The sequence below is a fragment of the Dipodomys spectabilis genome, unplaced genomic scaffold (assembly GCF_019054845.1).
Source record: "Dipodomys spectabilis isolate Male_0828 unplaced genomic scaffold, ASM1905484v1 ptg000125l, whole genome shotgun sequence".
NCBI lineage: Eukaryota > Metazoa > Chordata > Mammalia > Rodentia > Heteromyidae > Dipodomys > Dipodomys spectabilis.
The window spans coordinates 12,541,992-12,558,807 of NW_024870802.1; the positions used below are offsets into that span (position 1 = coordinate 12,541,992).

The window sequence follows — 16,816 nt, forward strand, 5'->3', positions numbered from 1 at the left end:
TGTGCCATCTTTTTTTTCTGTTGAAATAGGAATATTTTGAGTATTTAAGTCTGGGCTGGTCTAGAACCTCAGTCCTCCTGATCTCCGCCCTCTGAATAGCTATTACAGACCTGAGCCACTGAAGTTAAGCTCAAATTCTTTTTCTGGTAGTATTTAATTCAAAGTTCTATCTCTCATGCTAGAAAATTGTTCTGAATCATTGTGTTCATCAATTCACAAAAGTAAAGCACTAAAAGACTATTTGGAAGCTCTGTTGACCAGTGGATATCATTTGAAGGCTGGTCAGGTAGAAACCCAGGAGTTTTATGGGGGATCCTGACTGTCAATATCTAGAAGCCTATTCTCATGGGCTGGCTAGTTTCTTCAGAGTCTCCAGCTTGAGGTTGAGTAATTGATTACAGTTGATTACCTACTTTTCTTTCTCTTCATTTTCCTCTTTCTTTTAATTTCTTGCAGGATTCAACTATAATGCAATCAATAAACATATTTTTTAAGTATGTTAAGATGTAATTAAACTATTTCTTTCTTTTTCAATTTCTTGAAGAAGCCAAGTTATTGCCTTATAGTTTCCCACAATTCAGAGTTTACAAATTACATCTTTTGGTTCCTCTGTCCTTGTATTTTCTGTATAGTGGTAATTACCTCTACAGGCTTGATTAGATTCAACTTTGATTTTTGGAAATACCATTTTATAGAGTTTCATTTTGTATTTTCATCATAAGGCACTTAATGTCTTTTTGTGTCTCTTTTTGCAAAATTAACACCCATGGATGATCATTACTTATCTCTATTATTTCATTAGGAGTTACAAAGTTATGCTTTTATAATTATATTCATTTCTTTATCATTTGTTAGTTGGGAAGCTTATATAAGAGAAACTTCTCCAACTTCTTAGAAGGTAGAAACATTAGAATTGCAATTTAAGGCCAACCTTGGAAAAATTAGACTCTGTCTCAAAAACAAATTAAAAAAAAAAAAAAGGGCTTGAGGCCATGGTTCCATTAGTAGAGCACAGGACTTAGGTTTAATCCTCAGTTTCGTAGACAGACAGACAGACAGACAGATAGACAGACAAAAAGAAGGAAGGAGAAAGAAAGGAAGAAGAAGGAAGGAAGGAAAGAAGGAAAACTGGAGGGAAGAGAAGAGAGAGGGAGGAAAGAGAAGAAAGTTTCACCTACTCTTTGGTTATGCTGAGGTATAGTTCATTACAGAAAGTCAATAGAAATACTTTATTCTTTCTCCTTCCTTTTCAGTTTTCCAAATAATGAGTTGGTTCTCTAACGTCTTTCAAAACAGATCAACAAAGTGCTCTTTTTCCCTTGTAAGTATATGACTCTGGGATATACATATATTTGAAGAGTTTTCATCCATTGCAGATAGCATTCTTACTGATGCTCAATTGTCTCATCTTTGGCCAGTGTGGGTCTTTAGTTGGTGCCAAAGTTCTTTTGACATGACCATACTAGCTTTCTTGGTTTCTGACATGACAGTATTTCCAGAATCATCTTGTACACCTAGAATCTTCATCTCTTTCCCTCCCTTGCCAGGCTCCCCTCCCCCCCCACACATTCTTTTTAGTGCAAAAAAGTATTTAAAGACCATAATCTGGGATCTAGGCATGCTTTTTACTAGAGTTGGTTCGCTTCATGTCCTTTCCAGTGGACACAGCCATGAAATACATATATACAATGTATCAAGAGTTATTACTGATACTTCCAAGTCAAACTCAGGACTATTGAGAGGTTACTAATATTCATTGATCTACTCTTTCTTTTTATTTGTTTGCTTCTCCCACACCAAAGGCCTCCAAGAATATCAATATCATCATTTATTTGCTTTATTAGTATATATCCCACTAGGGATGTATGTAGAGTCAATTATTGGATTTAAAATTACTTGAAATAGTTTCTGTCTATGTGATTATGACACCAACTCAATAGATGGTTAGGTTCATTTATTTCACTTTGCTTTGGGGTTTTTAGAGATTATTTATTTGCTTGATCTTATTGTGTCATAATATAAAGTATTTACATGGATCTTTCTGGTACTACTGGGATTTGAACTCAAGGCTTTGCCTTTGCTAGGCAGGTGCTCTACCACTTGAACCATGCCTCCAGTCTAGCAGCACAGGTCAATCTGAATCTCATTCTCTCTTGTGCTCTCACTCTTGTCTTTCTCCTCCATGCTCACGATTGCATTAGCCTCCTAATGATTCCATCTCAACTTTGCCTTCAACCACCCTTTCTAGGAGCTAGAATTAATTTTGCACATAATACTTTCCATCTGACCATCCTTAGGAACAGCCTTGATCTCAATGGAGAACAGGAAAAAGGCCAACCACAGCCTGGTATTCAAATCCTTCCTCCCTTCATGCCTTTACCTCAGCTGTTATCTACGTCCTGTCAACTCAACCTTTGGTAAATACACCACAATCAGTTTGGGAAATTTTCCTTTAAATGGTATTTCCCCAAACAACAACAACAACAACAACCAACCAACCAACACATGGTTTCAGTCAGTATATGGCTCTAAGCAGAGCCTTCTTTTTTTAGACACTGGTTTTTTCTTCTAGGGAGTTCCTCAGTTATTCTCTCTGCTGTTGTAACCTCCAGCTCTTACAAGTTGACTGCATATTCTTTTTTTTTTTTTTTTTTTGTCGGTCATGTGGCTTGACCTCTGGGCTTGGGTGCTGTCCCTGCGCTCTTCAGTTCTTCAGCCAGCACTCTACTGCTTGAGCCACAGCGCCACTTCTGGTTTTCGAGTGGTTTATTGGAGATAAGCGTCTCACAGACTTTTCTGCCCAGGCTGGCTTTGAACCACGATCCTCAGATCTCAGCCTCCTGAGTAGCTAGGATTACAAGCGGGAGCCACTGGTGCCTGGCTGACCGCATAGTCTTTAAGGGGTTCTCTTCTCCCCACCACATCACCATTCCTGGGCTGCTAGGAATGTCCTAACTGGGAGAACTTGGCTCCTCAGTCAGGCTAGGGGTGTAGCCAAAGGCAAAGCTAGACATTTACCTATTTACCTGTTTACTCTTTAATATATGTTTTCTGGCACCCATTGACAGGTTCTGAAAATAAAGACATGAACTCCATTCTCATGGAACTTAATGTTTTGGTGGAAAGACAGAACAAATGCATGAATACTTAGTAAGGTGACATGCTGATGAATGAGGAAGTTTGGGGAGTTATAAAAGCATATCAAGAGCCGGCTGCCAGTGGCTCATGCCTGTAATCCTAGCTACTCAGGGGGCTGAGATCTGAGGATCGCAGTTGAAAGCCAGCCGAGGCAGGAAAGTCCGTGAAACTCTTATCTCCAATAAACCACTAGAAAACCGGAAGTGGCGCTGTGGCTCAAGTGGTAGCGCGCTGGCCTTGAGCTGAAGAGTGCAAGGATAACGCCTGAGCCCAGAGTTCAAACTCCACAACCGACCAAAAAAAAAAATAAATGAATAAAAGCATATCAAGGGAGTCAAGGAAAGCTTCCTGGAGGGAATAACATTTAATCTAAGATCAAAAGGATGACTAGGCATTAAGTGAGTGGTGGGTGTTACAGGGTGGGAGGAGAATGCTATACTTAGAGAAGAATGAGAACACAGGAGAACACACTGAAGATGAGACTAGAATATTGTGGCTTGTTAAGAGTTTTGACCTGATCTGTTACAGGCCTATGGTGGTCCATCAGTGTGTTAAGTTGGAAGTGGAGGGTGTGGTAGGGTGTGTAACAGGATGTTTTTGAAAGATAATAATAGCTACAAACAAAAGCCTAAATCAGATGGATATGTAGAGTACAAGATGGCTCAGCCTTGAGTTAGAAACAAGTGTACAAGATTTTGAGATATCCCTAAGGTTGAATTCAAGACTTGCATTCTGATTGGATGAGAGGGGTGAGCCAGAAGGAGGAGCCAGGATGACTGCTGGACTCCTGGCTTGGGCAGTTGAATGGATAATGGCATCATTCCTTGAGATTAGGATTGATGGATGGGACAATTGTACCTTGGGTTCCACACAGTCACCCAAGATGGTTGAGGATAATGATAGGGGAGTACAAGGAGTTATGAGGCCCAACCTAGTCAAGGGGTGGAGAAAGTCTTCCTAGTTGAGTTTGCTGATATCAAGGCCATGACTAAATGTGGTTGGACCATGAACTGGGACCTGGAGGTGGGGAGGCTGAAAGTTGGGGAAGTACAAGTCCTGTAGACTTGAAAATGGACCCAGGGTGGCCCAAGGCCTGGGTGACTCCAGACTTCATTGGTGACAGACGGCTGGGCTAGGCTGGGCTGCCCTCTCCTCCTCTGATAATTAATCCCGCACGGGGGCCGCGGGCGATGACAGGGCTGTCTAGCGTGCACTTAAGCATTAAATGACCAATTTCTGTCAGACTAACTTCCCCAGCCTCCTCGTCCCCTCCTCTGCCGCCCACACCCCGCCCGCATCCCCTCCCTCCGCTCCCTGCACTCTGAGTTTTTCAGCAACTGATGGCTCCTGGTTCATTTCTGTGGAATTAATTGGTCCCTGAATGAATTCTGTTGACAGGGCAATTTATCATGTGTTTGGGCTGACAGTGTGGGTGTTGGGGGTAGGGGGTGGGGAGATAGACTGTGGAGGGGGTGAGGTAAGGGGAGAAGAGGGTCTGTGGTAGGATGACTATTGACCATACATAGGGCTTGAAAAACACAAGCCCCAGGTCTAGGAATCCCATAGAGCACCCAACTATGGCTCCATTCCTTGCTACATATCCTAGTCCTACAAGTTTGAGGGAAAATTCCAAATTAGAAACCCCCAAAACTTTGTCTGGCTTTTCTTCAACCCTTTAATCATCTCAAATGGGGCTATCTTCTTTAGGGGAAACTCTGCACCACATTCTGAAGGCTGGAATGGGGCCCTGCAGGTTTTAAGAGAGAATAAGTGTGTGTGTGTGTGTGTGTGTGTGTGTGTGTGTGTGTGTGTGGTGAGCACACTCATGCACTCAAGGAGTGAAGGACTGATTAGTCTGGGGGGTAAAGGGGCCAGTCTCCAGGGAGTTGGGCGCTCAGCCGGCCTGGCTAACAGGGTCCTGAGGGGCTGGCTAATTAGAGTATTGGAATGGTTTGGACAGGAGGGGGTGTAGGAAGAGGGAGGAAATGTAGTTGGTCCCAAATAGCTGCTTCCTTTGTTTCCCTTCCTTCATACCCTACCCTGTACCTGCCAAGGTCCCTTCAGATCACCATTCATCTGCCCCAAAGTTTATGTTTCTGACCCCAGAGACCTTTAGCCAAACATTGGAAAGAGAGATAGGAAAAGGCACTACTAACTTCCACGTGGAGAATGGCAATAAATAAACCTACAAATCCTCCTTCTCTAGCTTTGAAAGCAATCCTTTACCCTTTCCAATTTGCATATGTCCACCCAGTCCCCCAGAATTTTCCTGAACTTCTCTTGGCTAAAGAGATTGCTTGAGGCACCTGTAGTGTACAGCTATGGAACTCTAATTTTGTCCAAATGGGAAGAAGTCCTAAAGGCCATCTGCTGCTGCATATGAAGAAACTGAGGCATCCCCATGTAGAGAGGAGCTTGTGATGATCACAGAGTGACCCTGTGAAACACATTCTGGATCCCTTCTATCCTTAGTTTTGAGATGCCTCTACACACAATAGATTTTTTTTTTCTGCCTAGCGTGTGGGACATGGGAATTCTTTGTGGAATTTATCTTCCACACAAGGCAGCAAAGACCATGTCTGGGTACTGGGAAATGGAGAGTTAGGATGATCAGATTGTGAGACGAGGCCCAAGGAGCTGCTGAGGTTCAGTCTGTGGAGATGTGGATGAGGTGAGAGCGGGAACAGGGATGTAGTTTTGGAGAATCATGGACAGGCTACCAGCATGGTATGCAGCATGGCTTACAGCACGCTCCTTCTATAGACTTCCTTTCTTATCACTGGGAGAATCTCTCCCAAATTCTCAGTCCTCCTCAAGGCTAGATCCTGCTCTCCCTTCCTCTCAGGGGATAACAGCTTTATCTCGTGTCTCTCCATGCAAATCCCTCATCCTTCCTCCCCTTGTGACCTTTTCCAAGCAGAACTATCTGGTTCCGGCCTACTTTCAATCCTGTGCCTCTTCTTTGCTCTTTTAGGTCTCTTTTCTTTTCTTTTTAGGTCACTCAGAGGCCTGAGCACTGAGCCCTAGGCTCTTTTCCTCAAGGCTAGTACTGTACCACTTTGAGCCACAGCATCAATTCCAGTTTTCTGGTGGTTAATTGGAGATAAGGGTCTCCCATGCTTTCTTGCCCAGTGTAGTTTCGGACCACTATCCTCAGATCTCAGCCTCCTCAGTAATGAGAATTACAGGTGTGAGCCATCAGCATCTAGCTTTGTAGGCCTCTTTCTACAAACTCCTCATACCTACCTCTCAACAGTTCACACTCTGCCTCTGTCATCGGCTTATCCACACAGGCCTTAGCCTGAGAGAAACTTCTCCTGAATTCATATCTTCCTGTGTACGTCTCCTCTCCTCCTCCTTTCTTTCTTTCTTTCTTTCTTTCTTTCTTTCTTTCTTTCTTTCTTTCTTTCTTTCTTTCTTTCTTTCTTTCTTTCTTTCTTTCTTTCTTTCTTTCTCCTCCTCCTCCTCCTCCTCCTCCTCCTCCTCCTCCTTCTTTTCTTTAGAATTTAAAAAAGTAGTTTAGTTATACAGAGGCGTCTCCTCTGTCTTTCACACTTTCAAAAGAATTGTTAACACTTCTACTTAGGCTTTAGCCACTGTCATCTCTAGCAGTCCTCCCTCAACCCTAAGAAAGCTTGGAGGCCTCCAGGTGTTCCTTCTGCACCAAATCCAATAGCTTTTCTTTCAGTTGTAGAACCAAATCAGCCAAATTTGGTTCCCTCATGAAACAATTATACTTCTATGTGTCAAGGACTTGGTTGTCTCTTTACTTTTGTTGTTGTTGTTGTTTGTGGGTGCCTAGGTGCTGTCTCTGAGCTCTTTTATTCAAGGCTAGCATTCTACCACTTTAAGCCATAGTGCCACTTCCAGTTTGTGAGTGGTTTATTGGAGATAAGTGTCTCATGGACTTTACTACCCAGGCAGGCTTCGAACCATGATCCTCAGATCTCAGCCTCCTGAGTAGCTAGGATTACCGGTGTAAGCTACCAGAGCCTGGCTTCTCTTTACTTTTTTAAAGTTACATTTTTAAAAATAAAATAAAAATTAGATTGTTGTCAGTTGTGGAGCTTGTACTCTGGGCCTGGGCACGGTCCCTCAGCTCTTCAGTTCAAAGCAAGCACTCTACCACTTGAGCCACAGTACCACTTCTGGTTTTCTGGTGGTTTATTGGAGATAAGAGCCTCCTGGACTTTCCTGCCCAGGCTGGCCTTTGAACTGTGATCCTCAGATCTCAGCCTCCTGAGTAACTAGGATTACAGACGTGAGCCACAGGCGCCCGGCCAAAATTAGATTTTAAAAACACAAAAAAACTCTTCCTTTGGCCCTGCTCATAGTATTTCTTTTTCAGAGACAACTGTTTTTATTAGATAATTGTTTATTTTTCTGACCATGTACATTATTTTTCTGATCATATGAAAAAATTATTTCTTCCACAATGACATGACCTCTAGCTGTATTTCTTTGTTTGTTTTTTTGGATCTGGTCATGGGGCCTGAACTCTGGGCCTGGGCGCTGTCCCTCAGCTCTTCAGCTCAAGGCTAGCGCTCTACCACTTGAGCCACAGTGCTATTTCCAGCTGTTTTCTTTTTGCTTATGTGGTGCTGAGGAATCAAACCCAGGGCCTCTGGCATGCAAGGCATGCGCTCTACCACTGAGCCACCTTCCCAGCCCCGCTGTATTTCTTTAAACTAGATAGATAAATAGATTTTTTTTTTCTGTTGTGGGGCTGGAACTCAGGACCTCACGGCCTGGGTGCTATACCTGAGCTCTTTTTTTTTTTTTTTCCCCCTTGGTCGTAGGGCTTGAACTCTGGGCATGGGCGCTGTCCTTCAGCTCTTCAGCTCAAGGCAAGCTTTCTACCACTTGAGCCACAGCACCACTTCTGGTTTTCTGGTGGCTTATTGGAGATAAGAGTCTCATGGCCTTTCCTGCCCAGGCCAGCTTTGAACCACGATCCACAGATCTCAGCCTCCTGAGTAGCTAGGATTACAGGCATGAGCCACAGTGCCCAGCTTCTCTGAGCTCTTTTGCTAAAGGCTAGTGCTCTATCACTTTGAACCACAGCTCCAATTCTGATTTTTCTGGGTGGTTAATTGGAGATAAGAATCTCATGGACTTTTCTGCCTGGACTGGCTTGAAACTACGATCCCCAGATCTCAGCCTCCTGAGTAGCTAAGATTACAGGCATGAGCTACCCGCACCCAGCTAATAATAAAAAATTTTAATGTTTCCATATCTATTTCCTTCCGGAGCCAATGTAATTATTCCTCTAGGTTCCCATCACTCCTGCTGGACAGTGGTAGTGGCGTCTTAACAATCCTCCCTGCATCCACTGTGTCTCTTTGAATTTCATTTCTCATATCATGGACCAAGTACTCTTCCAAAAGTGCAGGTATATTAAAACATTCTCTGTTGCTCAAAAACTTTTCATAGTTCTCCCTGTCTATAAAAAATTGTAAAGTTCTTGACAGGATATTCATACTCCCAGAACTGTTTCGATGAGAATTTAATGACAGAAATTCAGCACACTTCCTTAAAAAAACAAACAGAAGACATATTGGCTCTGACTCTGGAAATGTCAAAAGTACATCTTGTTTTGGGTTTAACTGACTCCAGAGGCTGGAATGATACCACTAGTATGCGCGCATGCACACACACACACACACACACACACACACACACACACACACACACACACACACATCCTGTCTCTGTCTCTTTCACCTCTCAGTGATGTTTGTCTCTGCTTGAGTCTGAGTGTGTCTCATTCATGAGCAGGTATTCTCCACATAGTTACATAGTTAAAGGGTCTCTTAGGGACCTAAGAGCGTACTCAGCCCTCATTATTGTAGCTCACAGTCCAAAAGAAGAGACCTTCATTCTTCCAGTACTTGAGACCAGTTCTGTGAGAGAACTTCTGTTGTTTCTAACTTAAGGTTTATGTACTGTAGCTAAGGACCTGAGGTGCTCACTGATCAGATAGGTGGTCAGGATCAAATAAGATAATCTGTTAGTTCCTCAGGAATTATGTAGGATGGGGGAGGGGCAATTTTCCAGTGGAAGGAGGGGTATACTCCCAAAGCTCCCTATGGGAACTCTGACTGGTGCTTTGGATATAAGGGACAGAGTTGCCCAGGTAATGATGGGAGTCATTAGAAAGCTCAGTGTTTATCTCAAACCACTAGGCTGCAAGAAAAGCAGAAACAGAACCTTCCTTCTATAACCTCCTCATAGTAACTCAGCTACTCCCTCTACAGATCACCTTTCCCTTTCTATGACTGAGGACTTCACTCTCTCACCTCTGCTCTGTGTCTATCCCCTCCATACACCTACCTCTTTACTCTTCATTCCTTTGTCCTCTTAATACTTCATTCATTTATTTGTCTATGGTAGTTTGTTGAACAGCTACTGTGTGCCAAGCACTGTCCTAAGCATGGAGGGTGGGGGGGAATGGATGCAGAAGTCACAAAACAGCAAAAAGCTGCCCTCATGGCTTTCACACTGTAGTAGCAGAAGGCAGAAGATAAATAAACCCACCAGGTACTGATAGGTACCTTGGAGACATAGAGGAAAGGAATAGAGGTGTGTGTGGTGGTGGGGATTCTGTGCTATTTTGTGTTTGTATGGTACTGGGGATGGAACCTGGGGTCTTTCACATGTTAGGCAAATGCTTTTCTACTGAGCTAGGGTCCAAGATCGTATTTTATACTATTTTATTTAAGTTGCCTCTCTGATAGGTGACATTGTAGTATAGACCTTATGGAACTAAGAGTGCTAGTCGTGGGAACACCTGGGAAAAGAGCTTGCTAAGCAAAACACATTAAATGTAAATGTCTTCAGAAGGTACTTCCTTGGTATGACTGAAGCAGAGCCCAGAGGCCAACAGACTTGAAGAATATAGATTTAAGGGAGGTAATGAGAGATGAGTTAAGACTGTCATGAAGTGGGTGAACAGCCACACATGTAGAGTCTTGTAGGTCAGTGTCATAATTTGATCTTGACTGAGGGAGATGGAGAATTGCCTGAAGATTCTGAACAGGTAGGGAAATGACTTGTAGGACATTTTGGAGGATCTTTGGTTGCAGGAGGGAAGCAAAAGATGAAAGCAGAAAGATCAAGGGGCACTTTTTAAAGTTATGCTGGCTTGGTAAAGATGGTACCATGCAGGCAGTTGAAAGTGGGCCGTATTCTAGATCAGTTTTAAAGGTAGACACTTTGCAAATCCTGAGGAATGGTCTCATTTTGTTTCCTTACTTCCTACCTCTGGTTCCTGAGAGAGGAGAATAGATTGGTTCAGTGTGGATTTGTGTACCAGTCTAATTCTGTACCAGTAACAGTCATCATGCTGTCTACATGGGCAGGAGATGATTGTGGATAGCTTCCTTGAAGGAGCTGTGTTTGTGGAAGGCACCATTTTGACATTCCCACCATGGTGTTATAGCTAACAACTTCTTTTAAGCTTTATTTACAAACCCATCATCCCCCTCTCCTTCCCTATAGATCTGGTACTTTAGCTACATTTTATCTGGTATATTTGTATGACTTCATGCCTTTGTTCCTGTTATTTCCTCAACTGAGGACACTTCTTTTTTTTCAACTATCATAGCTATGTACTTCAGCTGGCAACTCTGTTGGGGTAAAGTAGTAAGAAGACTAGCAAAACAAATTCTGGGAAAAACGAAATGAAGTTTCAAAATAAGCCCTTTTGGTGATCTGGTGAATGAAAGGGCTTCAGTTGAGTAGACAACTGGCCAGGATTCTATAGCATTTCTGGGGACCTTGAGCTTGATTCCAAGCAGAAACCAGCAACTCAGAAAAGACACAGAAAAAGCTGGGCGTCGGTGGCTCACACCTGTAATCCTAGCTACTCAGGAAGCTGAGATCTGAGGATCGTGGTTCAAAGCCAGCCCGGGCAGGAAAGTCCGTGAAACTCTTATCTCCAATAAACCACCAGAAAACCGGAAGTGGCACTATAGCTCAAGTGGTAGAGCGCTAGCCTTGAGCTGAAGAGCTGACACAGAACAAAGGCTCTGCATGGAGGTGGCCAATGTAAACAGTAGAGCCCTCAACATTCCTTTTGGTAGGAAGGGGACTAGAAGATAAGAAGCTTGAGAAAACCACTAGTGTCTCTGGCTCCCAGTTGATGGTAGGGCAAGCAAAGATCCTTGTCTGGGGGCCTGGAGACAAGCTAAGCACTGAGAGCCACGTGTCTGCTAGATAATGAAGGCAGCATTCAGTAGGTTGAGCAAACTCAATGTCTTAGTAACTTTCAGGAGCTCCCTTATTGGATATGAAGTAACAGGAGTTCTATCTCCAAACGTGGAGTGTGCATCTTCCAAAGAGCACAAGATAATCCATTTGGATATGAGAAGAAAATACTAGAACTTCTGTTTCTAGGAACAATTTTGTTCTTTTTCTATTTAATGTTTTGTAAGCCTCATGTTGGTCCAGTAGCACACTTGTAGAAAGTATAAATAAAAAGACATTTAGACTGTGAGTATATAATCAGAATTCTTTTGCAGATAAGCTGTATGACCAAAGAGGTTTGAAGATCATTCTTGCAGGAGACTGGTGGCCAAACCAGGGCTAAATGGGAATGGCATTTGCTGAGATGGAGCATTTGAAGGAATCATGGGTGAGGAGGGAGAAGAGGTTAGGTGTTTTCTCTGATTTGTTGGTGGGGGGGGGGTGTCTTGCATACTCCTTAGTGGTTGCTTGATAAGGGATGAGTCTGGATAAGCCAACTTGAGGAAAGGAAAGGCCTCTGGCATCTTGGTGGGAAGGAAGTGTCTGGATCACACTGCCTCAGTCAAGGGGGACAATTGCTCCTTCGTCTGAATGAAGGTCCTGCTTGCAGCAACCTCTTGAGTTGGGGAAGTTTCCTGGGATGGAAAAAAAAAGTCTCCTAGGGAAGACAGCAGGTGGAAGCTAGTGCCTGTGTGTTGTCAAGAGTAAAGGAGAGTTTGTGCTCAGGGGATATTGAAAGGATGGACAGGGGCCACTTTTAAGTATCTCTGATGTGGGAGGACAGTGCGGACATCCTTTCCAAGAAGAACAGAGACCCAAAGACAGACACAAAGATCATCCATTTGTTACCTGGGTCCAAGAATAACAAGGATGTCTAAAAAGACCAACAATTCTCCAATCCCATCTCAGAGACCCATCAGGAGACACATAGGAACGCACAGACTGACAGAAATTCATTCAAATGCAGGAAGTCATTGATTCAACTGCCCAGCCAAAATAGGTACCTGTGTGTGATGGTTGTGGAATATACCCAAGCTGCAGTACAGGGTCAACAATTCCAGTGGCTGCTCCCTAGGGCCTGAGACTCTTGGGGAGAGGAGAGGGGCATGTGAGGTCCCAACAGTGAGTTCTTGAGGTTTCTGTGGGGCTGCCATTCTCTAGGTCTAGAGGTAAATAAATGCAGAGCAAGGAAACTTTCGGCAAGTGTCTGAGGCCTCCTTGGTCCCTTGTACAGACTCTGGGGTAACATTGTATCTGCCCACTTGGGGAGCCCAGGAAGGACACAGGACCGCAGACCACACCCACCTATATGTAGAGGGCCTATGATGTTGCATTCTGAGAGCTTGCACCCTAGATCTGGGTGCCAGGGCAAGTGGCAGGATGGCATGACTGGCTTGGTACAGATGCAGAACTCTAAAGTGAACTCTAAAGTTTCAAAGAGAGCTCTTGGCTGGAGGGTGAGGGCGAGTAGCGGGGAGTGGATGCTAAATAACAAGATTATCCCAGCCATCACCTACGCTCAGCTGCTATACAGGAAAGTTTCAGCCAAAGGTCTACAGGGGACCAAAGTGAGAGAGGAGATTATTGACAGAATTACTGAGGATCAACCAGAGACAGGCCCACCCCAGAGTCAGGGAGAGACAAACCTGGAGCCGTGGGGAGTGACATACAAAATTTTATTATTATTATCATTTATTTATTTATTATTTATCATGTGCACAAGAAAAAAAAAGAGGAATCAAAATGAACCGACACGCTGAAAGTGGCTGAGAAACCATCTTGGTCAGGGGACCTTTCTAAGATTAGGACTGGTTCTGGGTCCCAGACTCCTGCCCCTGCCAGCCCCACCAGGACTGGAATAGACTGAGCCACCGAATAGGGACCTTGTCGCCCCGAGGAGACCACTTGCAACCTGGCTGGGCGCCGGCACTTCCCTTACGCTATTCCCTTTTCTCACTTTCCTTTTCCAATAAAAGTTAAAAAACAAAAACAAAACAAAACAAAAAAAAACCCCACAAAGGCTCGAAGGGAAGAGAGATCTGGGCGAGGACTCCAAGCCTTTTTGGATTTGTTCAAGGATTTTTATTTATTTATTTATTTTCACTTTTATTGACTTTGTTTCTGTTATTTCGAGTCGTCACGATCCACGGGTGAGGAGACATGCAGGGAGAGCATCGCCGCTACCGAGAGAGCAACTACAGGGCGGGGCAGGGTGGCCCGGCCACCCAGGGCGCAGCAGAGAAGGGCCAGCCCGGAGACTGGAGCCGCCACCTGTGATCTTGCCCGCGAGGGCAGAGCTGGGAGAGAGAGGGAGTTGGGGGGGGGGGGCAGAGACAGGGAGACAATCAGAGGTCAAGACGCAGGGAGACGGAGACAGAGGGAGAGAGCAGCGGAGAGGAAGGGAGGCGAAGGGTGCAGGGGGTGGGGGGGAGATGCCAGGAGGAGAGAGCGAAAACACGGAATTACAGAGAAACAGCCAACAAAACAGAGGCGAGAGGAGTCCACGGGACCATGTTCGTCATTTTGCATAGAGATTTCTTTCTTTCGTAATAGTTTTGTAACATTAAAAAAAAAAAAGTTGTCCCCCTCCTCCAGGATGTGCTGTGCATCAGCGGGCGCGTCGCGGTGTCCCCTCCCCCCAGCGAGCGGCGACTCTCACAGCGCACACGGCGGGGCGTATCTACAGGCAGGGCTGGCGGGGCCGGGGACTCCACGGGGCGGGAGCGCGGAGGGGCGGAGGTTATATACACGGGGGTTCGCCTTCACACGACACACACCGTCTTTCTAAAAAGCAGCAGCCTGTTGTTTTTTTTTTTCCTTTCTCTCCTTTTGTTCCTTTTTTTTTTTGCAAAGACCATCCTATTAAATAAGTGTAGGCTTTGTTTTTGTTTTGTTTTTCGGTTCTTGTTCATTTCCTGCCGGAGAGGGAGGGGTGGGGTGGAGTGGGCAGTCGTCCACTTTCCATCCAGCCGTCCACGGCTCAGAATGGGCTCCTATAGTTGGCAGGTTGGGGCATCTGTGTCAGGGAAGGAGGTGCCAAGTAACTGCCCCCGAAGACCAGTACCTGCGGCCTATGGGATGGGGTCCTGCAGCGGCTGGGGGGCGGGGCGGGGGGAGACGGAGGGCGTCCCGAGAGGCAGGGACTTAGGAACCACGGACGCCGGGCGTCTTAACCTGGGGAAATGACCGGTAGCAGGGGAGGGGGAGTGAGAGGGCAGCAGATGAAAGACGCTGTGGTCGGGGACCGGGCGGTCCAGATGGAGGAAAAGAGCCAAGAGCTGGGCTCGGTGGGTGCCCATCGCTGCAGCCTACATGTCTTGGGTCCCACAACCTGCGAAAGACTTGACACCCCAAACGCCGTCCGTAGAGCACCACCCTCGGGCGCACGTTCCGCCTTCGGGGACAAGGCACACCCGAAAGGCGGGGCAGCCCTGCCAGCGCAGGTGCCAAGGAGTCCCACCCCCCACAGGTGGCTCTTCTTCCTTCTGCAGAAAGTCGTTTGGTGCTTAATTTCCTTTGCCCAGCGCCCCCCCAGCAAAGCCTCCCGGAGCCGGAGCGCCCCCCTCCCCGGCAGGCTGCTCGGGGCGCTGGGCCGCGCTGCAGTCGGCGTTGATTGTGTGTCACAGAACTGTATCTCGTCCCCAAGGTGGCGGCCCGGCCGGCGTCCCGCAGGGGGCGGACCCGCTCCCGGGCGGCTTCTACCAGGCCCCAGAGAGTTTTGGCCGGGGCGACGCCGCGCAGTCCCAGGCGGGCGCGGAGGGGCGGCGGGCGGGGCCTGGGCCGGAGGGTCCCGCCCGCGGCTCCACCCGTCCCGTCCGGCCTTCGGCTGGCTGATGAGGAGGGCTGCGGGGGGTCTTGGGATGGGGGTGGGGCTGGGACGGTGGCCGAGAGGCTTCGCGTCGCGTTGGTCCTCCCTCCCTCCGGGGTGGGCGGTCAGACGGGGACGATGTGGAGGCCGAAGCTGTCGGCCTGAAGCTTGATGTGGTCCCCGCGGTAACTAGTGGCGGTCATAGGCAGCGGCAGCAGCGGCAGGGGCGGAGCCCCGGGGGGCGGCACTATAATAATAAGGGGAACCTGGAAGTTAACACAGGAGAAGAATGGGCTGGGTGAGAGGACAAACAGGAGAACAAAAAAACAAGGAAAGAAAAGCAAAGAAAAGACCTCCCCGGGCTGGGGTCCAGAGGGATCAGGGCGGGGAGACCGTGGCTGGGCCGCCCGGGCCGTGGCCCTGGAGGAGAGCTGCGTTCACGCGCGCTGGGTGGGAGGAAAGGACCCAACTGGTGACACCGGGCTTCAGACTCTCTAGGGGGTTCGAGGGCGAAGGCGACGCCCGGGAGCCTTCCAGTGATCTGGGAGGGAAGGAAGGAAGGGACGAGGCCAGAGGCGCAGGGGTTCTCCAGGGATTCCCGGGCCTCTGCGCTGCACTAAGGAGCCCGCTTCCCTGGGCGCCAACCGGACACCCGAGGTCAGGGGGCCGGGAGAGGCGCCCGCGTCTCGAAGCCTCACCGCCGGGCGGGCGCGCTGAGCCGCCGGCGGGCCAGCCCGGTGGCGTACTCACTTAGTAAGGCGGGGTTGCTGAATCTCCAAGCCTCGTTGTAGGCGGTGTACTGGGGGTGGCTGTACGGGTTGCCAGAGAACTCGCTCCCTGCGGGAGGGTGGGGAAGTGGGGATCAGACACCCGCGCTCCAAGACGGGCTCATCCAGTCGGGTGGGGACGGCTTCTGCGCCCCTTACACCCCTAGTCCCAGGTACAAGGCCAGGCAATGGCAGGTACGGACAGGTCAGAGGCGAGGCCGTCCACCTGGTCCACGTGGGGAGAGCCGCCCGAAGGCGCCTGGCAAATTGTGGCGGGGGAGGGGATCATCGCTGGGGTGCGGTGACTGGGGCGTGCCGGGGCTCCCCTGCGGAGGCGCTCCAGGCCACTCAGGCAGGGCTAGTTCGAGGTCTGGGTGTGCCCATCCCCAGTAACCTGAAGCAAAGGGCTTTTATAGCGAACACTGTGATTCTGGGAGGCACAGGCCCACAGGGTGGAGGCGAGGGAGGGTGGCGAAGAGAAACCCTCGGGACACTTTGTCCCAGAAAGGCCTAAGAATGGCATCTTAGAGCGGTGCCAAACGCAAGGGGCGGAGAGCTCTGCTGGGAAATACCCCCTCCCTTCTTTCCCTCAGGAGGTTTTACGTAGGCCTCCCGGCAGGGGGAAGAAGCCGCAGGAAGCCAGTGGAGTGCCCGCTGGTCGGGCAGCAGCTAGCCAAGGGCCCGTGGGCTGGGAGCCGTCGGAAGCTGCCTCCCTCCCTCTGGGGAAAAAGGCCAGGCCTCCGGGTTTCCCCCTCGCCCTTTCTCCTGTGTGATGACCCTAGACTGTTTACAGTGATCCCTAACCGCGGGTTAAGTAGAGGAGAAGGGGCCCCTCTCGGAGAGGGAGCTGGGGTGG

The 16,816-nt window shown here is 47.7% G+C and overlaps 1 protein-coding gene across 6 annotated transcripts in view; it reads right to left on the bottom strand.

Moving 5' to 3' along the window:
* Positions 1 to 14,209: 14,209 nt before the first annotated feature.
* The window catches only part of Pax2 (paired box 2), a 92,376-nt gene continuing 89,769 nt past the window's right edge, over positions 14,210 to 16,816 (bottom strand). For 4 of the 6 annotated variants that reach the window (XM_042689321.1, XM_042689320.1, XM_042689319.1 and 1 more), the window contains exons 10-11: positions 15,944 to 16,030; positions 14,210 to 15,440 (exon numbers count right to left, since the gene is read on the bottom strand). In XM_042689321.1, coding sequence (XP_042545255.1) covers positions 15,319 to 15,440; positions 15,944 to 16,030 — 209 coding nt within the window. In that variant the 3' untranslated portion in view covers positions 14,210 to 15,318. Of the gene's footprint in view, positions 15,460 to 15,943; positions 16,031 to 16,816 lie in introns of all 6 variants that reach the window. The other 2 variants (XM_042689323.1, XM_042689322.1) reach the window with 1 other exon arrangement.